The sequence below is a fragment of the Streptopelia decaocto genome, assembly GCF_964273445.1.
Source record: "Streptopelia decaocto genome assembly, chromosome: 3".
Lineage (NCBI taxonomy): Eukaryota > Metazoa > Chordata > Aves > Columbiformes > Columbidae > Streptopelia > Streptopelia decaocto.
In genome coordinates this window covers 46,530,615-46,552,298 of record NC_138656.1, presented here as the reverse complement: position 1 = coordinate 46,552,298, position 21,684 = coordinate 46,530,615, and the positions used below count along the sequence as shown (strand labels likewise).

At 43.7% G+C, this 21,684-nt stretch overlaps 1 protein-coding gene and 1 long non-coding RNA gene across 2 annotated transcripts; one reads left to right on the top strand and one right to left on the bottom strand.

Moving 5' to 3' along the window:
- Positions 1-543: 543 nt before the first annotated feature.
- Positions 544-13,448, bottom strand: DACT2 (dishevelled binding antagonist of beta catenin 2; the record flags this gene model as incomplete). The annotated part of the gene is made up of 4 exons (XM_082048646.1): positions 544-3,146; positions 5,467-5,754; positions 7,231-7,363; positions 13,209-13,448. 4 exons carry the CDS (start codon positions 13,446-13,448, stop codon positions 1,348-1,350), a joined length of 2,460 nt encoding a protein of 819 aa, XP_081904772.1. The 3' UTR covers positions 544-1,347.
- Positions 13,449-13,840: 392 nt separating this feature from the next.
- On the top strand, positions 13,841-17,375 carry LOC309437858. The gene is made up of 4 exons (XR_014183645.1): positions 13,841-13,971; positions 14,061-14,187; positions 15,129-15,201; positions 16,035-17,375. It is a non-coding gene; the product is annotated as an uncharacterized lncRNA (long non-coding RNA).
- Positions 17,376-21,684: the final 4,309 nt, after the last annotated feature.

The following is a 21,684-nucleotide window of genomic DNA, read 5'->3' as shown; positions in this document are numbered from 1 at the left end:
GGGTAGGAGGATAATACCTGCTCTTTGGTAAACACAGGGTGAACTTCAGCTCAGCTTCCAGATTGCTGTGCTCGGAGGAGAGAATTAGGACTGGTTGTCTGAAGACAAATCACTTCATCAGTTTAGCAACCGATTCAAAGCTTCACATAAGTGCCCTTAAATGCATTCAAAATATAGTATGTATACATGTTTTAAATTAAGAGCGTCTTCTGACAGAATTGCATAAATTTAAGTGAGTCAGTTAAACACTACCCTCTCCTCAATACAAATACTGTTTTAAAATTCACTCATTCAGAAGCAGGTGCTGAAGCAGGGTTCCTGAGGTAGCAGCTGAAAGGACCCTGGTTCTGACTGAGCTATAGCAACCCTCTGAAAAATAAAAAAGAACGCCTCTGCACAGCGATCATGAAAACACATCTGTTTCACCAAATAAAGCTCCTCTGCATTCCTGACACAATGTTAGAGTTCAGAATAATGTTCTTTAGACATCAAAATCAGACAAGCACAATTTTCAGAAGTACATTAAATAGTATTTATTGAGTTTGCAATTTCAGGGTCAGGGCTATATAATCTCAGTTCCAGCTATTCACACACTGTGGCACTGAGCCCTTGTGTTCTTTCAGCCATTCAACAAATGGACAATAACATGGAACATCATAAAGAAGGGGTTTGAAAAAAAAAAACAAACCAAAACCAACCACCTATACTTTCAGTTTTGAAAGCAGGAAAAAACCTGAAGTCTTGTTCTCATTCACAAATACATTTGCCTTCTTGATTAAACATATATTTTTTTACAGAAGAACAGACTCATGTGCCTGATGTCTGGGAGAAGGTATGGGACGGTTGATTTTAAAGAAAGAACTATGGAGAGCACTGACAGCTTTTCCATACGAGCATAGTGACAGTTGGATGGCTAATGCAGACTTCAGACTGCCAAGAATTCCTCACAAGAGGGGGGGATGCTACCAAATATCCAGTTGGGAAGAGCCTGTCTTCTTGGGAAGCCTTTGTGTCTGGAACTGATTCTGTGGGTGCATATAGTCAACAAACCATCCTGCCTGTAAAATCTTATGGCAGAGGTTGGTTTCATTTTCACCATGGTGACCATTCTGCATAGTAAAAAAAAGCATCACACAGTATACACAGATCCATATTTACAGAATAAATGGCAAAAGAGGAAATTAGACACAGTGACATTTACGTCCAGGCATTAACAAACAAGATCCCTTGTGTTGATTCAGGGATTATTCACAGTTCATTTAAGCAATCTTTTTCTCTGCACATGAGTTCTCTTGTTTTGCAAATGAGAGCCAGCAGGATGTCTCACTGTAAGATGCTTGCTCTCCCCTAAACCATGGTCATGACCTTCAGAGAGGCAGGCTGGAATCTCCTAATCTTCTTCTTTAGTGCCTTTGAAGCTTTGATGCGACAGATTTTGGGCACTGGGAGAAGAGGCTTGGAAGAGGCCTGGACAGTTCCCAATTGTCTGACCGAACCTTCAGGCCAGATCAGCTCACTTTCATCCCCCTCATCATAGTCAAGGGCAAGACTGCTACTGTTACTACTGCCATCTGAATCGCTGTCACTGGACTCGCTGTCCCCGAAACGGTTAGTTGTGAAATCACTGACCTCCCCTTCGCTGGTCTCTGCGATGGTGGAGTGAAAGAGGGAAGCACACTCTGCGGAGTACTCGGAGTGGTCGGACTCGCTCTTGGCGTAAGCTCCGTGGCGCTGGCTCTTGGAGCGAGCCCTCATGCTGACAGCGCGCAGGATACCTGCTCTCCTCGCTGGCTGCCTTGGTCCTCCCAGGCCAAAGCTACCAGAGAGGCCGGCCAGGTGGGCCTTGGCAGAGATCTCCACTGTGGACTGCCACTTGCGCTGCTTCTTCTTGCTGGCTGTGTCTATGCAAGCTGCTTCCAGGGAATGCAGTGCATTGGCAGAGGCCCTGTAGAGCTCTGGCCTGGATGGCGTGCTGGGGAGCCTCACCTGCGCAGGGAACAGGCTCGACTCTGAGCACGACCTTCCGGTCACGTCACCAGAATACGAAGGTCTCTGCACAAGGCTCTTTGCTCCAAGTGGTCTTTGGGGCTGATTCCACTCAGCAGACAGCCTGGCAGCCCCATGGGACCCTCTTGCCTTCTCCATGTACAAGGCTTGCTTCCCAGGCCGCAGGACTTTTTCACTGTTCCTCCTCTTTATCTTCACTGCCTTTGTTTTGGAGCTGGCAAACTTGACCCGGACTTGGTGGGATTCTGCAGGAACGAACTGTGCATGTACAAACTCACTCCGTGGCATTCGCTCATGACCACCTGAGTCGGCCAATTTGGCATTGCCACCCCTTTTGAGGGGCACCTTTCTGGGTGGGATGGCTTTAGCATTCCAGGTGCCCAGGTTGGAGTCCTCCTGGCACAACTGCGAGGAGGATGAACTGTGCTCCACACTGCTCTCCGTCTCTTCTGCCAGAGGAGAGCCCCTTGCTGCTGACTTGGCAGGATAACAACTATTCACAGCTGATGGCTCAGTGTCAGGGTGAGTGGATGGCTGGTTTTCATTCACACAGCGCACAGTCTCCTGCTGCTCGGCACATTCCCCCTCTGGCACCTCTCTCTGAAGCCTCCCTTCAGCTTTGTTACTTTCCAGAGAACCCGCTTGTTTTTCCAGCTGGCTACTGCTGCTGTTAATTTTCACTCCACCGGTGCTGGGTGTTATGATGAGTCTCTGGTGCATTGTGGCTGGCTGGCTCTTTGTTGAAACCCGCTCACTGGCATCAGCCCGATTGTTCCCTTTGCATCTCGTCAGCTGCAGCAATTTATTGATGTAACCCCCTGGCCTGGCCTCAGCAGTTGGCCTAGTCCTAATCAAGCTGGGACCTGTCGCGCTAGGCATGGGTTTGTAGGGAGGAGCCTGGAGGTCTGCTTCTGGGGATGACCCTACCAGGGAGAAAAGGGGACTTTGTAAAGCCACTGCATGTAGGGGGCTTGGGTAAGGATACACATCAATGCCATTCTTGGAGACCAAGTCGTTCTGGAATTTGGGGTCCATGCTGAACAAGTGCATGTCTCCGGCATGGCACAGGGGCAACGTGGATTTGGCATCTGCCTCCTTCTGAAACCTAGTGTCTGCTGGAATGAGTCTTTCCAAGTCACCTACACAGTGGATGAAAATAAATAACCTAATTAAATCACAGACAATTATATTCAAACTGGCTTACGCTAAAAGAGCTATTTCAGAGGGATGTGCTGGCTTTTACTAAAATCAGTAGCATGAAGGAAGAAAATAGTTTCCTCCAAGATCACAGAATCACACAGAATCACAGAATGTTAGGGATTGGAAGGGACCTCAAGAGATCATCTAGTCCAATCCCTCTGCCAGAGCAGGAGGATGAAGCTACATAGGAATATGTCCAGGCGGGTCTTGAACGTCTCCAGAGTAGGAAACTCCACAAGATCACTGAATTACTTCAAGGCTTTTATTGACCTGAGCATAAGGGAAAATCAAATGCTTTTTTCATGCAAATAATAAAAAAACCTGCTGCTTGGATGAAAGTAAATCTTTGCATATATAAAAATATTCTAGAATGTCACAAACTAACAGGAACCAAATCAACTAAACAAAAATATGGGATTATTTTTATTTCTTAGCAAAGATAAAAAGTGAATCCAACAATGACAAAGCCTGAAGCTGAATGTCATGTAAAATTATCCAGTACAACAGACATGGTTATTGAACACTTTGCCCCCAGGACAGGATAAAGTCTTCCTCTGGATATATGACTATAACTCAGAAACTCTCAAAATTTCCAGCATGCAGAGCCAGTGGTATTTTTTCTAAAGTGGTTATATTTGTATTCCAGCTTTTTTCCAACCCTTTTATATCACGTGTCTTGGAAAAAGCTATAGAACCGAACCAGCTGCTTTAAGAGGACTTAAGCAGACATTAGGCTATAGTGTTTCTTAACCTCTTAAATGCTGGAAGCTGTAGTTGTTTATTAGTTTGTTTTAGGAAGGCATTATTAGTAAACAGAAGCACTCAACCCACACGGAAGAGCCATTAAAACTCACGTATCATATAGGCCAGAGAGTGATGTGATTCTAGTTCTCCTTAAACCCAAATCAAATGAAACCTCCTAACTGGATCTCTCATTTCATTTGATAATAACACTACCAGTCTTGTGCCTTTCTCAAGTAAGCAACTTCTTAGAGTATTTAATTCCAGAAAGAAATATTCAGAACTTTTATTAAAAGGCAGAAAACCAGGAATGCCATAATCCTATGTGTGAGGGTTTTTTTTATTTTTGTTTTTGGTTTTTTTTAAGTAAAACCTAAGGACATAGAAGAATGGTCTAAAGAAACTTAGAGAAAAAAACAAAGAGGAACTGCTCAGGCATATGGGAGGCTCAGTCCCTGAAGATGGCATTTATGGCCACCAATTCAGAGCTTTTAAATCTTGGAGTACTGTCAAGATTGCTCTAAGTTACACTTGACTTTTGCACCCTCCTCTCAGGAGCATCTCCTGTGCACTGAGAGAACAGCCTGTGTTCTTGTGTGAAGCAAGGTTGTTCCATCCAGACAAGCCATCCAACAGAGCACTATTGTGCCGTGTTACCTCTGGTACCGTGAGTACTGGAACCATCTGCAGTTAGCTGGGAGTTCTCTGTACAACAGTACAGACTTCAGTGCCAACAAATCCTCAGCTCATTGATTTCCTGACTACTTCATGCTACCAGGAAACTCAACAATCAATTCCAACCACATATTTTACTTACGGTGACTATTTCTGACCTGTGACAGGAAGCTTTTGAAAGACTTCAAAATTCAGCATTGTCTGTAGCGTCCTACCTAAGGCACTTACAGACCTGCTACAGCAAAGGTTAGGATGATGATTCCTCAAACACTATATTTTCATAATGAAAATTCTTTAGGAAATTGCTGGCAGTGTGTAATGGTGCTCTCTTGTGCAAACAAACCAGGAAAACATCAAAAGAATGCCTGTGGTGTCTCAGCAAGCTTTCCGCTTGCCACTGAAAGAAATGGCAATTGGTTTGTACCTGCAGTTACCTGTGGAGACAAACCAAGGAGAGGAAAAGAGAAATTTATTCCCCTCTCCAAATGACACTTTTCTGAAGTAATGTCTCACTTCCTGCAATGTGGTCAACTTTGAAAGAATTACTTCTTCAAGAAACATTACTACCCCAATATTTATGGAGGTAAACGAAAAGAAGTATCTGAACATTCATCACAGTTTTATCTCCGTAACTTAAATACTCATCTATTGTATTTATTATTGTTTAAAAGTATCTGAGTATGGACAGTAAACAGTTTGGTTCTGCAGTTTCAATTAATTCTCACTTTGTGTATTGAAAATGAATGCTATATATTAATTACACATCGGTATATTAGGTCATAAAAGTAATAACCAGCATTCTGCCCCTCTGTTGAATGAGTACCCAGTTCTGCAGTTGATTACCTGTGGAAACCGGCCTCGGCCGAGACCTGGCAGGAGTCCCAGAAACGTCTGTGGTAGCTGTTATCTGACATCCATTGCTGACATAGGGTCCCTGCTGTTGGAAGCTGGTGGTGTGCACAGTAGTTTCATCTGCAGACTTGGGTCGGTAATCAAACACACTGAGCCTTGCTTTAGGGTGTTGAGAGCCCGGCAAGAGACTGGTGTGGGAGGAAGAGATGGACTCACTGTACACAGAGGTACAAGAATTGGAGAGTGAGCAAGAACCACCATCACTCAGGTCATAGAAGCCTGCAGAGTTAAAAGAAATAGGAAAATATTTCTTATTTGCAGTAACTAAACATGCTCTGTAGAAAAAAAATCAGACAATAAAATAAATCTACATTTGCTACGTGCCACAGGCCTAAATTTATGATAATTTATTTGGGTAACTTTAGCAGAAGCATGCTCTAATTCAATCACCTTTTATTGGGCTTCTGCATATTTACTTAGGCCCTGATCCAGCTTGGCACACACATGCATGCTGAGTTCTGAGGGCGGGATGGAGTGAAGTGCAGCACCATCACGCCCAGTTCTTCACTGGAGAACGTCTTTGGGAACTATTATGCAACTGGTGTAAAACAGGGCCGTCTCACGCTGTTGTAACTTGTGCTAGGTGCATACCAGCACAGCATGGCTGGGAAAGCAGGGTAAAGCTAGCCTGTGATCAGAGCTGCCAAGTCTGTGATAGCTGGAATGTCTACGGGCAGAGAATGGAGGCTATCTTCCCTCTCTGGGTCTTGCAGTCAATACCAATTAATTATGGAAATATTTAAAAAGGCTCTGTATAAATTCAAGATAGGAATTTTTGTTATTCCACTCTATATAAAGGAAACTGTTTCCTTCTGAACTGTATGTGCCTAAGCACACAACTGAACTTAAACACTCAACAGAAACTTGCACTTTTTACACATGCTCTAAGTACCAGTCTGAAATCTGTATGCTGTAAATAAAAAAGTTCTTTTCTTGTCTCACTGAAGACTGAAGGCTTTTCAAAATTCTATTTAAAAAGAAGTAACCCCAGTGTCCCAGAACATATAACAGAAATTGGTTTTAAAAGACATTCTAGCTATAAAAGTCTGCAGTACAGCTCTCTCTATGAATCAGACCCGAAACTTGAAACTCAATCTCTTTTTGTTCATGAGAGCTTTAGTCAACAAACTGTTGGGGTGGTTTTTCTCAGTGTCTTTTAACAGAGCGATTTCATTTTTATATATAAATGACCAAACATTCATTTGGCCAGAGCACTGCAGTGTTAGTGATCTTCAAAGCCTTAGTGAGGTTCAGGACCCTTCTTGGATTCAAGCAGAGCACTGGCATGCATGTTGGTCTTCTTTACATCTAGTAAGTACTCTAGCCACCTTGTCAATGGTCATTCTGCATTGGACAAAGCAATTACCTAATAAAGGTGGCTCCTTCTCCTTCCATTTGTGGCTAAAATGTGCATTTAAAAATAGTAATAAAAAGTAAAAAAAAAAAAAAAAACAAAAAACCAAGAAAGCAAAACAGAAAAAATACTGTTTGAGTGAATAAGCATTTTTCCAACTAAATCAGCTTAGCAGAAAGATTCCCCCCAGCTTTGTGAGCATCCCTGTGCCAGATAACTACTCTCCAGCTCAGCCATGGGGCACAGTTTCTGACCAAACAATACAGAGAGTCTTGCTGAGCAGCTGACACCCTTCAGGGTGTTTATTCACTTTCGGGAATAAATGACCAAGTGCACCTTACCTGAGCTGGGCCGGCTGTCACTATCCAAGTATTCACTGGAGGTCTTACTGACGTCCAATTTCAGCTCACTTATTCGCTGGTCCAGCTGATCCAGGTGGCTTTTCAAGCCGACATCCTGTCTCCTCAAACGAGACTAATTCACAAGTCAAGGGAAGAAGGAGGAAATAAAGAATAGTCACAGTTAGAATCTCAGTGTCAACGCATGAATTCAGGCCATCTGTGCTGGGCAGATTCTGCTCTCATTATGTGTTTTGCTAGGGATTGCTGCAACTGGCTCTCTGTAACGAGACTGACATAATGGACAAGTACAAAACATTCTGTTTCTTAGTATATACTGTCTTCCACCTAGCTGAACAACTTCTCAAAACTTTTCATACTGAATATACTTATTTTAACCTTTGAGTTTTTTGTTACACCTATGGCAGGAACTGTAGCTCTAAAGAGGATGGCAATCTTTACATTAATTAACATATTAACATATGCCCTGTGTTTTGCCATATACTGCCTTTGAGCAGAGGACGAGATAAAAGTCACTTGTCTGCATGAACTTTAAGATGCCGCCTGATGAAAAGAAACTGCTGTATGTAGAGGTGTATTATTGCCACACAAAGTAAAGGCAGTATACTCATTTCTGTAAAACCCTGAGCTTGGATGATGTCTTCCTAGTTGAAAGTGTAGACTGCGCAAATTGTGACATCTGCTTTGCTGAAAGTTTTCCTTGCATGTCTCGTGGCTAGATATTTCCACACATTTTATGCAAGCAGAAGGTGACACTTGAATAGTGCTGTGAAAATGACTGTATTTAAAATAAATGGTGTCTCAAGCTTGTGAATAATCTATCAGAAGCCAGCAACAAGGTCCTTTGCCTACTGCAATCACTGACCAGGCTGATCTGAGGTAACAGCTCCCGCAGTTGCTCCCTCAGTATTTCTGCCGTCAGCTTGGCCAGGCAGATGGGCAGGAGTGAGGTAACAGCCAAAGAACCACAGTTGGTTTCTGTCACAAACTTCTCACATGGCACTTGGCAAATTATCTAGGCCCAGTCGCGATTTAGGCAGCTTCCAATTATATCCCACCTCACCACCCATACAACAGTGCTTTACAGAAAGGTGGTCTCTTGAAGTTGGTTGTGAAGTTGTGTTCACAGCCCTTGAGGGGTAGGGTTTCTATTCAGTAATGGCCAGAATAACACAACTAAGCTTCTTCTTTACATATGTGGCAGTTCTAGCAGCATTTCCAATGATGAAAAAAAAAAAAAAAAATCTAGGTCCCTCAAACTAATTAAAGTGTCTGCAAAACTAAATTACATGCAGAAAATCAAAATCAGTATATACACATTTTCAACTCCACTTTCTTTGTGCTCAGCTTATTCAGTTTTTAATATTCGCATTTTTAGGTTTCTCCATAGCTATAAACACTCAAAGCAAGGACAGCCAAGATCCTAAGATAATCTGTAAATGATTAGAAACTGGGATTCAAGGCAAATCGAAAAAAAGACAGATGTCTTCAGTCTCACAAGACAACTGTGATGGCTGGTGATGCTGCTGAGAAGAATAAAAATGTATTTCTAGCATGCGTTTAGAGAGAACTGGAGGAATATGTAAGACACAAGAAATAAAGTCCCCTTTGTTAGTGTCACATATCTAGGAAGATTAGGCTCAAGAGGCTCATTACTGCTTCCTAGGAAAACCCCTGGTCATTTTCCCTCTTCCTGTTTCACATAAACAAAAAGGAGGAACTGGATAACAAAGGAGATTTTCTATCCCATCTGAATGATGAATGTATGACTTCCTCAGTACTTTTTTTATTTCCTGCACGGTGAAAAAGCAAAACCATGCCATGCCTCCTTCAATCCCACCTACTCAGGAAATCACAAAGCTTTGTTTTCACGGCTGGAATTAATTGCTTAATGATTAATGTTTTGCCAGCCAATCCCTCAGTCCGTGGTTTCTGATTAATGACAGAGAGGCCACAAAGCTCTCAGGTATTCAAAGATTATTTATTATACCTCCAGGTTCTGTCTGCGCTTTCACAGCATTTTAACCAACACACAAGATTTACATCATCATTTTTAACCCTTTTATGGTGTCTCACACCATTGAGTTTTCATGTTTCTGGCAGCAATCGTAGCTTTGATCTTTTAGTTAACTCCTTCTGCGCTCCATGAGGAGAAGCATTCTTCAAACCATTTGGATAAGGACAACTTTTCTGGTGTGTTTGCTTGAGGTTGTTATTGCTCTAATAACCATGTTAAGCAGCATCCAGAACAATAAACCTTAAACACACTTTTTCTCAGTTCACAACATTAATTTTACACAAGACAAAACCTCGCAGGTTAAACCATTTGCTTGCTTTGGGCAACACATCTGTGAAGACTTCTGTACACTGCGCAATGCCAGACCAGGCTTTCCAAATCAAGTTATGCTATCAATGGGCTACAGTTCTTGGGAGCCACATCTGGGATATCATCATACCACTCACTTTTCAGAAGGAAGAACATCCTCTGAAAACCAAGTTCCTTTAAGTCAGTACAAATTGGCAGCCCAAATCAAGGCACCAAAGGTCCCTGGTCATACTTGACTATTCTTCTCAACTATCAGTCTCTTCAGTTGAAGGGAGTTTCACATGTATTGGTTGTAGATTAGCATGTGATCATTTTCTTAATTCAACTGTATTTTGGAATGGAAAAAAATATAACATTAATCTTCTCTAGTTTTACACATCTAAAATCTATTCACTCTTGGGTCTTTATGTAACTGATGGTCTAAAGCAGCCATTTTCAGAGGAAAATTAACCTTATCTATCCCAGACCTTTATTCTAGAGTGAAGTGAATTCCTTATGGAAGCACTTCGTTCAGTTGACAAAAACTTTACGTTAGTTTAACATTAAAAATAATATATAAAATTCCTGGTTTAAAATATGGGTTTTTTCCATTTAAAACTATTGAAAGGGGAAAAAAATCTGGGCAAAATGCAGGGTACTGAGTATGGGGTTTTCTTCTCTTCAGTGTGTGTCCCTGCTCACATTTTTATAATATCATAAGCCACCTGAAAGCTTACAAAACAAAATCATTAGATTCAAATCAAACCAACTAATTTTTACAAATATGTTCTCTGAGGAAACAGCTGAGAAAATACTGGATGCTGTAGCCTTAGGTATTCATCTACTTTGACAGTGAAAGTGTCATAGATTTCTTTCTTTGTATTTGCCTTCATTTGCATCTCTTCTTTTTCCTCTGTGTCACCAGGATGTAGTTTGGCCAAGAGACTATTTTAGCACCTTTGGGGTCACTGACAGTAGATGGCATCACTTAACACTGCCTCTCTTCTGCTACAGAGAGTTCATCCTGCCTGCAGCCCGCAGCTGACAGAATTGCTCCTGGCCACCAAGGAGAGCCACTGGCTGGGGCAGAAAAAGGATATGACTGTTGGGGCATCAGAAAGCCTGCAGCTGTGCTGCCTATGCCAGGCTGCTGGAAAGGCCAGCTGCTGGCTGTTGCTGGTACCTGCTGGTGAGGAAGAGACCAGGATGCTGAAGTGGCATCCACACATGGTCCCTACAGCACTTGGTGGCTCTGCTCCACCCATTCCCAGTAGTGGCACTTGACTTCCTAAGGCTACTGCCTCTGCTTTTCTGTTTCTCACCTTACCACCATAGAAGAAGCCTAGCTTCACTCTTTATCTGCCTTGTTTCCATTGTTGAAATGCCTTGAGCCAGCTCTGGCTGATACAGCTTCCCCATTTTATGTTGCAGGGACCAAACTTTTTATTAATTAAACCGTGAACAAGCTAAAGCCCAGAACTATAGCCCTACTTGAAGCTTGGATTAAGATAGACTGCAAGGCAAAGTTACATTTACATTGTTAATGAGTTTCTCAATCTGAGAGCTTATAGAGCAGTGATCACATATTCTATCGTTCACGGGCCAAGAACAACAAGGATGAAGACATAACACTCCCTGAGCAATGCTGTACTTTTCATTTTCTGTTGTTTTTAGTTTTAACAATTTCCTGTGATCACGAACAGAATTTTCAAGGGTTTTGACTGCAATATGCTGCCCCCCGAGTCCCTGAGTAACAGTTTTCACTCTGTGGTCTCCAAGTTCCTAGGATCTGTGGACTACTTCTTACAGGTCTGTGAAAAGCCTCTTTTTGACTGAGTTTACTTTGCTATTAAGCAGCTTCAACGTATGCACCTCTACTCAAATATATGCCTGCAATTTGCAGGGGAAAAAAACAATAAGGGTACCAGGTATGCCAGTCTGAAAAGTCTCCAGCAGCCATGGATCCACCGAAAGAGCTTTGTATAACTACTTTAACCATTCACACAACTGCAGTTTTGCTGAAGAACCTGCCACTGGATTTATGTAGTTCTGAGTCATCCCTCTCAAGCTTTCTGAACACTTCCCTCCCAGGCATCCCCAGAAGACACGTTTCCCATAATTGCACTGGCACCTACTGGTGAAATACATCCCTCTCCTGTGGTGTGTTCACTGTCATACTCCCAAATCCCACATTTCTAAGGGCAGAAATCTAAGGCCCAGTTTCTTCCATTTCAATGGCTAGTTTTCCTGATATCCTTGGAAAGTGTTGTAAGGTGCCAGTAAAGTCCTGACAACATGATCTTCTATTTTAATATTTTATTTGAAAAAATATATAAACAAAAGAGTAATTAAAGCACAACAGCTGACATGAAAAAAGAACAGTCACTATGGTCAGTGGTCATTAATTGTTTCTGTTAACCAAGTGGCAATCAATGTCTTTAGTTCTTCCGTTTAGATAATAAATGAATAAATAAATAGATAGATAGATAAATAAATAAATAAATAAGGTAGAGCCATTAGTTAAGATTATCAATGACAGGTAATCAAGTGGCTGGCAATCCACTTGTCCTGCATTTTTCACTTTAATCAAGATATGCCCACTGCTGTGTTTTCACATGTGGTAGTTAGGTTTCCCTGAAGGTTAAAGCCAATTTTATTCCGAGATGCTACCTGATAAAGCTGCCTCTGGGGAGCAAATAACCGTGCTGTTTTCACACCTGATTGATAACTGATGGCCAAGCCTTGCACCAGTACAGGGAGGGAAAGGGTTCTGAATTAAGTCTGAGTTTACTGAAGTGTGTAATTGCCTCTACTAGAGATTAAAGCTCTTTACCCTTTGATTGTTCTTTCACCTATGAAGCTTGCTTCAGTCACAATTCAGAATTTATTTTTCCTTCTGTCACAAAAAACACATGCAAGCAGCTGGTGTTAGACTTCAAATACAAGGCCTGGCATTCAGTTATTTTCCTATTTTGATCACACAGTCCGTGGTAAGAACAAAGTACTCCTGGCCCAAAAAACCCTTCCTGCCAGATTGACTCCCACCGGCACACAACTGCGTGGGCACACATCGGTGTGCACAGATCAGTGTATGCACACACGCCCATACCAAACCCCTGAGCGCTGAGTCTGTTTATGCTCCTCTCACTCTGCGTGTCTTTTGATCTCCTATTCAAACGGCTCCCGCAATGAAGAGCTGCGCGCTCGCACGCGTGATACAGGTATTACAGGAAGTTAATAATCTCTTACTCCTCGGCTCCGATGAATGAGCAATGCCGGGTAACAACTTCTCCTCGGCGCTCCTCCTGGCACAGAGCCCTCTAGCAACACTAGGCATTTCGGTTCCGTGCACAGGCGCCCAGGTGAGCCCCGCCCGAGGAAGAGAACCCACCGTTATCACGACGGGGACGGGCGCGGTGGCCGCAGCTCGCCCCAGCGACCCTCCCCGGGCCCCGCCGCTCGCACCTGCCTGCGGGGGCAACGACCACCGGCGGGGCGGGAGGAGCGGCAGCGGCCGCAGCACTCTGCCCGCTCTCGGCCCCCACACGGCGCTGGGGGCTCCCACGGGAGAGCGGGGTGTCACGCAGCGCTCCCCTCCGTCCGCCCGCAGCACCGCGGCTCCGGGGGCAGCGGGACGCCCCGTCCCGTCCCTTACCAGCTGCTCCTTCAGTGCGGTGAGGGTGGCCTCCAGCCGGTGTTCCTTGCTGTGGGCGGACAGGGGCTGCTCTGCTCCGCCCGCCACCGGCCGCTGCGGCATGGCCAGGGCTGCCCGCACCAGCTCCCGCTGCTTCTCCCGCAGCACCTGGAGCTCCTGGAGGCCGGCAAGGGCCGCCTGCAGCCTTTCGCCCACCCGGCCGCGATCCCAGCCGCCCGCCCGCGGGGCGCCCAGCAACATCGTCAAGGCTGGGCCGCGACCCCGGCCATGGCAGTGGGGCGGCGGGGAGGCGGCGGGGCTGCTCCCGCCCCGGGCCGTGCCTGCGGCGAGGGCCGCCCGCTCCGCGACTGGCACCGGAGCGAATGAAGCGGGGCCGCAGCGGCTCCTGCGGTTTTGGAGGAGAGGTGGGGACGGGGGAGGGAGGTTGAGAGGGAGGGAAGGAAAGCGGGCTGCAGCGCCGGGGCCACCTCTCGGGGTGGATACGAGCGGAGAAGAGCCAGCGCCCGTGCACTCCCTCCGCCCCGCGCGGGGGCGGCTCCTGCTCGCCCCGGCCCCTGCCCTGGGGGCAGCCCTCGCCTCGTCCCCCGCCCCGGCGGCAAGGGGGGACAGGCTGCCCACCCTCCTCCAGGAGAGACAGCGGCGGACGAGCCGGGGCGCAGCGCCGGGGTGAGAGTGAGCTCCGGGGATGCTACGGAGACAGGAGCCGAGCCCGCCGTCGTGCTGCAGCCGCCTGCAAGTGAAAATAATGCGGGGATGTGGTGCGGTGAGTGCTCGCAGGTATAACACTTCACTCACAAAAATGTGGAGCTTGTAACTCCATCCCTTCCCCTCTTTGCTGGTGTTTCCTATCAGGCACAGCACTGGGACTCCTCATCTTGCTCTCCATAAACCAACCCAGCTGGGCCATCTAGTTGCAGAAGTTTGCCTTCTCATACTGTATTTTGATTTCCACTTTGGAAGCAAGTCAGAGACCTGTTTGGTAAGGTAAAGGTGTGGCTCAGACCCCTCTCTCCCCTTCTCCTCCTTCCCCCCACCCCCCCCAGTCACTAGCTTTAAATGGGACTTGAAAACACAGTTGGTCATGGAGATACAAGGTCATGGTGCTGTTGGTACCAATAAATGCCTGTGTTTAAAGCTCCCAAGGCAGGCAGCTGCAGCTTCTTAGGATGTAGTTGGTTAGCATGCAGCAAAGCCAGGATGTATGGTCTGTAGTGATGGAAAGGGGGAAAAGAAGCCTTGATACCAAAAGTCTGTTGAACACAGTGGAGACCATGCTGACAGGAGACTAGTTTTCTGCTGCCTACACTGAAATAGGAAGCATTTGGATCCCACAGATCCTGAGATCACTGTGTGCCACACTCAAGCGATTGAAAAAAATTCAGGAAAGGTGTATGATTCTCCATAAAGCAGTGAGCACAGACTCAACTCATCTGTCTGTGGTTATCTCTGTTCACCCTGTGGCGTATCTTTAAAAGCTAGCATACTTTAATTTGAATATCACTTGACTTTGTGCTGGGATACATGAGTTGGGTGAGTGGGAACCAGATGCTCTGTCATCTATTGTTCAAGTGGCCTTCTTTCAACACCATATGCAGGTGGTCTCTTCCACTGCTGACACTGCAGCCAGCCTGGCTTTCCGTCTAGTAGTCTCTAGCTGTAGGAATGTCAGATGCACTAAAGTAATGTCAAATCCAGCTCCTTGCTGGAGGGCCAGGTTATTCACATATTTGTTCACCAAGTCCCATGCAACACATTATTTGATAGTCCCAGCAGGGCCAAACCTTGCTTTCGCTATGTCACTTTCAACAGTTTTCATGTAGCTTGAAGATTCAAGAATAATATTTACCCTGCAAAATTGAACTATGTCAGAAGGGGTCCAGAGAGGTCCTATTCTGACAATTTGTACACAAATATTCACAGATGTCTCCAGCTGCAGATGGAACTACAGGAACAAGAATGAGTGATGGTCACAGCACTATAGTGCATGGTTAAAGTATGTATGATATATGACATGTATGACATAATCTAAGGCATGTTTTGGGCTTTTTTTCTTTCTCTTTCATGAATATGTGTCCTTTTTTTTTGTTTGTTTTGTTTTGGTTTTTTTAAACAAAATCAGTTTCTCTCTTAGTTAATTTTCCTTTCAGCTAAAGTCTTCTTAGTAACTGCACTTTTCTGAAGTTGGGTACATGTCTTTGTAGACATAGCAATGGAATGCAAGGTTGCTGATAAGAATGCACATCTCACAAGTGAGAGGGGCAAGAAGGAGCGAACTGTACAGGTGACTAAAACTGACCAACTAAGTATTCACTCCTATTCACATGATACATCATATAAAATGTGTGATCACGAAGGGTCTCATCCCTCTTCAATTATGGCTGACATCTGGGAAGGACCCTGCCTGCCATCCCTGCAAATCTGAGGCCTAGTGACAGACCCTGCATCCTTGAATCCAGTTCTGGTTTGCTGCAGCGTCCAACCCAGGACTTCCGGGTGCCTGCCCTGCAGTTGCTGGAGCAGTACTGATCTTTGCCAGGGAATTCAAGATTGGTTTTGTATATTTTGTATTATTTTCTTTATTTTATTAGTAGTATTAGTAAAACATTTTTAACTTTTTCCAACTTGCAAGTCCCCTCTCTCTTTTTGCCTTTCTTTGCCCTCCTATTGCCTTTTCTTAGTGGGGGGAGAGGAGGGAGCTGATGAGGTGGGGGGAGGGGGTTAACAAAGCATCTGCCATGGTTTATTGTCACCCTGCAATTAAACCTTGAACAATATGCCTCTGCTATTTTTACTTCCCCATCCATCTCACTGAACTTCTCTGTTCAGAGCGATGCCTCAGTGCCAGGATGTCTGAACTCTTCATCTACAAGGTGGAAAGAAAAACTGAGTTCACAACTGAGCTGCTGTTGAAGGCACTGACAGAAGACAGCATGAAAAGCTGTCACCTCTCGCTTGGAGGTGGCAAACAACCATCAGTGTGCGGCAGGTGGCAAGAATCTTGAAGAATGCCATTGCATGTATGAAGAGCTGAAGAGTTTTTGTAAATTGCTTGGCACTTTTCAAAACAGACATACAGCTTAGTTCCTTATTTTATTCAAGCCATGTTCTAACATGACCGATTGGGAGTCACTGACACAAATACCAGTTCGTATATACTTGCTAGGAGAATTAGAGAATATAATGTCATATATCTTTCTTTCTTTTCCTCCTTCATTTACAAGGAACTGTTATCTCTTGCTCTTTGTTCTTCCTCTTCTTTCACTTGTTTATCTTTTCATATATTAAATCCCAAATGGGCTATATCACAGCAGTATCTTTATTCTAATCAGCTTCTTGATTATCCATTCTGTTGTACTGATTACTTTCTTCCTCAGAACCCTTGTGATATCACTTAATCTTTTCAGATAACTCAACAAATAGCTTGTGTTATCCAATTTCTGGGGGAGAGAGTCAAAGGTGTGAATTGCCCCCAAATTTAGGACCACGGGATTATGTGGAGTAGTGGTAGTGGTGAAGGTGAAAGCTTCATAGTAGGGACTTATAAAACTTCTGCTATTCTTAATGACTGATAGAGAACAATGTTTGATATTGATGCTCTGTAAAGTTTCACTGGACTTTAAGAATGACTTAAAAAGGGAGCAGTTTATGAGTAACACGCCATTTTGCTGCCTAGCTTTAGTACCCTGAATCCAAATGCTGAAATGTAGCTTGCACTTTTCAGGAGTCAAAAGGCTTGACTTTTCACTTATGTTACTTTAATTCCATTAATTTCAAAGACATTATTATTGATTTATGCAAGAATCAGAATAAGATTTCTCTTTGCAACCTATGGATCCTGAGGTAAATTAAATTTTATTAAAAAGCTGTAGTAAAGGAATTATATGGTTGCAAAATCAGACAACGAGCCAGTAGGAAATAAAACAATTTGTCTACGTAACCTTATTTTAGGTCCTCATTTATATGATGTGATTGCGCAGTGTTGTTCCACAGGTCTATTCCTCAATAAGTATGTAGGCCGAAAGATGGGTGATCAGTGGGCAACTACGCAATGTCTCCTGTCCTCCTGCTCCAGCCCATGCCTTATTTCCTGTAGATCATTTAAGCTGTGGACTGCTGATAGAATTTCCTTTTGCTTTTTAAAAATATACTTAGCATTCCAGCTTTTAAGTGCCTCTGGTGTGAATAAATAATGTATTTACAACATCCTAAAAGGTGTAAAGCTATTTTTGTTTTCTAGGTGGGGACCTGAGGCACTGAGTTTCATTTCAGAGACACTCACTCATTTTAGGCATCCATTGGAGATGCCTTTGGCCTGATTTTTCAGTGTACTTAGTATTATACAGTTAATATATACCTATTTTATTGTTCCAGGCAGAGTTTCCTTTGACTTCACTTGCAGTTCTGAGCACTCAGCACTTTGGTAAATTAAATACTGGGCATTTTAATTTGAATGTCTAGAAAAATGAGGAACACAATTAGTGCTCCTCATATGGAGCCAGCTTGGGTGTGCCTGCACCTGTGGTAGAGACATGCCCTCAGAGCCTCATAAACCACCAGAAAGGAGGCAGGTGTTATTTACCCTGCTTGGCAGATGGAGATGTACAAAGAGGTTAACCCTTTTACACAGGATTGGACAGGAAATCTGTGGTAGGACTTGAAAGTGAAGCCAAATCATTCCTGTGACCTCAGAAATTACTTTACTCCCTCTTTTGTGGATGTATATTAGCCAGTTTGAGTGGGACTAACGTTAAAGGTAGGACAATTTGTATTGACCTCCAGATGTGTCTAAAAGAAAAGCAGTTGAATGCTTGCTTTGGATGAAGTCCAGGGTACACAAAATGCTTTTGTATACCAGACAACTTCAAGAGCTAAACTGCAGTTTGCTTCCCACGTTTGCTTATATTTTGTTGTGAAAGGTATTTCAGACTTTTTTTTGGTAACACTACCTTGTGGAGGCATGTAGAGTTTCCCCACATAATCTTCAGCCTGTGTGTATATTGGCATGTGTAGCGCTGGTTGAGGAAGAATCTGTTTGTTTAGGGCTGTCTCTTAACATGAGAGAAATTCAGTGTGTGCACCAGCATCCTGACTTTGCCAGCCAGCTTCTCCGTCCTCTGTGTTCTGTGACTGTTCCTGGGAGTGCCACAAACCTCTTACCATCAATGCCTCTGAGGGTCTCATGCAGACGTACTGCCTAAGGGAATCTTCTGCGCTGTTGACACCTGGCAGATGTTTAGCAGGTTAGCTGGAGGACTTGTGACTGCACAAGTGGACTAAGCCAAGCCTAACACAGCCATTATCCTACTCAAGAGAAGACAAAGTGCAATTCTTGTACCTGTCACTCTTATTCATTGTATGCCCCAGAACGCATGTACTGAGCATATCCTTTCATGTAAAAGGACAGAGGTGCTGCTTAGTGGTATAGAGTTCTGCTGCAATGTGGGATGGAGCCTTCTGCCATTTTTCAGAAATGTTAAGTTCAACCATTAAGAATATCCTGAAAGTGGACTAAACCCTTATGTTGCCCACACTAGATATTGTTAGTTCTGTACTAGTACCATTTGCCAGAGAATGCATAGTCTTGCATGTCCCTTTGTGAGATGACTGTAAGTAAATTGCCATCAGCCAGGCATTTTGTCTAATTAGCAGAGCAGCTGCCTTTGAAAACATTTTTCTTTAGGGCTGAAGTCTCAAGAATTACTTTATTTAATTTGAAAGAAAAAAAAAAAACACCACTGATAAGAAGGTCTCTTTCTAGAGTTCAGAGAATTTGATTTGAACAGAAAAAAATGACTTTTCGAACTATAGCTTACATGGTAATGGATAGGGGAAAGGAAATGAGCGTGCAGCTCACAGATACAGCTTCTGCTACAAAACCAGATTTGAGTTGGAGGAGGTCTTTAGAAAGAGGAATCTTCTAAAAACATGAGCAAAATCCAGCCTTCAGCTACCAGGGATTAGGAGAAGTCCATCTGTTTTTGTGATTATTTCTGTTTATTTTTTGCGGGGTTGCAGATTGATTCTCTTGTGACACTCCCAGCACAATGGTGGGGGTTGGAGGGAAGGGAGAAGGGTTTGCTCAGGACTGTTACGAACTTAGCTTGAAAGTGATAATTCTTGTCTCCAGTCTATGCCCTCCAACTGAAACCTTTGAAATTAAAAGCACGTATTTTGGACCACATAAAGATGTGTGTATATCCGTAAAACTGCAGATAGATGGGCAGCCGGGGGGGCACATGAGCAACTCTTGCACAGATGGGGGCTCAAGAAAATATGCAGGAGGATGGAGAAAGTTGTCAGGAATCCAGGTAGGCATAAAGGGTGGCACACAGTAGCCAGGATGAGTCTGGGGACAGAAGTCTGAGAGTTAAGCCAGAAAGCAGAGTTAAGGGCATCAGTGTTCAGAAAGAATGGGAAGTGTGGGGACCCAATAGAGAATGGAAACCTGGAAAGGAAGAGTTATAATTTGGTGTGGCTGTAACTGGCTTCTTTCCAAGGATCTTGAAAACATTGCCATCCTAAATTAACAGGGGAGAAGTCGAAGCACAAAGAAATCATTTGAACAGCAGAGGTCTGAGTTTAAAACAGATCATAACCACAAGTGCCTGGGGAACACGTGTTGAGTATGGTTGCCCTGGGGCCAGAGGTCACACAGTCACTGTACCTCCACATGTTCATGGACACAACGTTGGTGTAAGACTCTTTGGAAATACAAGAAGATTTAAATTCGGCTTCTCTAAGAACGAGGTGACAAATGTGGATGCTGGATGGTTCTGCCGTGGGATGCACAGACCTAAAGGGAGGAGCTGGGCCAGAAGGCTGTCCCACAGATTTGGGGTACTGCAGTTTTTGAAGAGGAGTGATGAGGAACTTACTGCTGATATGGGCAGCAATCCTTCCCCTTCACTTCAGAACCTCATCTCTGTTCTGATGGAAGGAGCCAGGCTGGCTGCTTGGGCTGAGGCACAGGCAAAGAGGAAATGGAAGCACAGTCATTCCTGCTGCCCCTGTGGGTTAGACATGTTTTGTCCATGCTGGCACTAGCTCTCCTCTGGTGTGGCTCATAGCCTTGCACTGGGCTGTGCCCACTTGGTGCTCACTTCCTCAGCTCCAGCTAAGAACAGTTTGCAGGTCAATGCTTGCTTGAAATCAGGTGCAAAAAGCCAGGATACAGTCTGCCTTGTGCTGTTACAAGCCAAGGAAAATAATTATTATTTCTCAACATCGAGCGATACTTTCTTTTACACCCATTAGTCTTGCTCATTGGCATCCTGATGAAGATTCAGAACTGACTACTAGTCAATCCTGATATTAGTCCCTAATTCTCTCTCGCAGCCTTTCTCATTTCCATATTTCCTTCCACCAGTTATAGCTTGTATTTTTTCCCAGCAGAACCTTTCTTCCTGTCCTCCTGATTTCTGTTGGTTTTGCATCAATATTTTTCTGCCCTCGTTATCATTCATAATGCTTAGCAAGTTCACATCACCTGGAGATTTTATTACAATGTTGTTTAAAATCCTCTTCCTGATTGTTAATGTCAAATGCACATTCCAGCAACATCACGGTACAGTTCCAGACACTTCTCACTGTTTGGTCATTACTCTTCATTATTGCTTTTCCTTCACTTCATTACCATTCAACAGCTTTTCAATATAGGTGGTCATGTTTGCATATCTAAGCTGCCACCTTTTCTGTTTGTATGCCAGATTACTCCAAGCGATTTGTAATCCCTCATTCCAGGGTCTGCTTATGAGCTTTTCTGCTAATATTGGGAATATTTTAGGGTTGCACAGCTGTTTTCTAAAAATATTTGGAATCACAGTCTCTGCTGTTTTGTTGATTTAATCATTTATAATTTTTATTTTCCTGTGGTCAAAGGCATCCCAATTTTCTTCTTTCATTTGTCCAGCATTGATAAGAAATGAATCCATTAAAGCCCTTATAGTTACATCAATCAGAGAATTGTTATTCTATTGCTTTATATTTCACATTTTATGCTTTACATCAGATTCTTAACTCGCATTTGCATGTGGATTTCTTTTCACCACTCTTCGTGTCTGTAACTCTCTGTGATCTCTTAATTTTCAAAGTTCCTTACTTACCTGAAAAAACAAAGCTATTCCTCATGTGTGTTAGGTCTCAGTCTGCTTCTTTGAAAAAGGAATGTATTTCCAACAGGAAAAGTTACATGCTAGTGTACAGTTCCAGAGTATAAAATATTCCTTCTGCCCCACTGTAGGATTCCATTGATTAACTCAGGTCTTACAAAGGAAAGGTGCTACCTTTTTTCTGGACAGATGTAGCATGAAGTTTAGTTAGTGCAAAACAACCTCAAATAGTTTTTCCAATGAGAGTAAACACAATGCCAGAAAAAAAAAAGGGAGAAAAAAGAGTCCTTTCATGGCGATGTATCGACAATCTTAGTTAAGGATGGCAAAAGCTTTCAGGGCATATGGTTAGAAAGCCCCAAGGCACC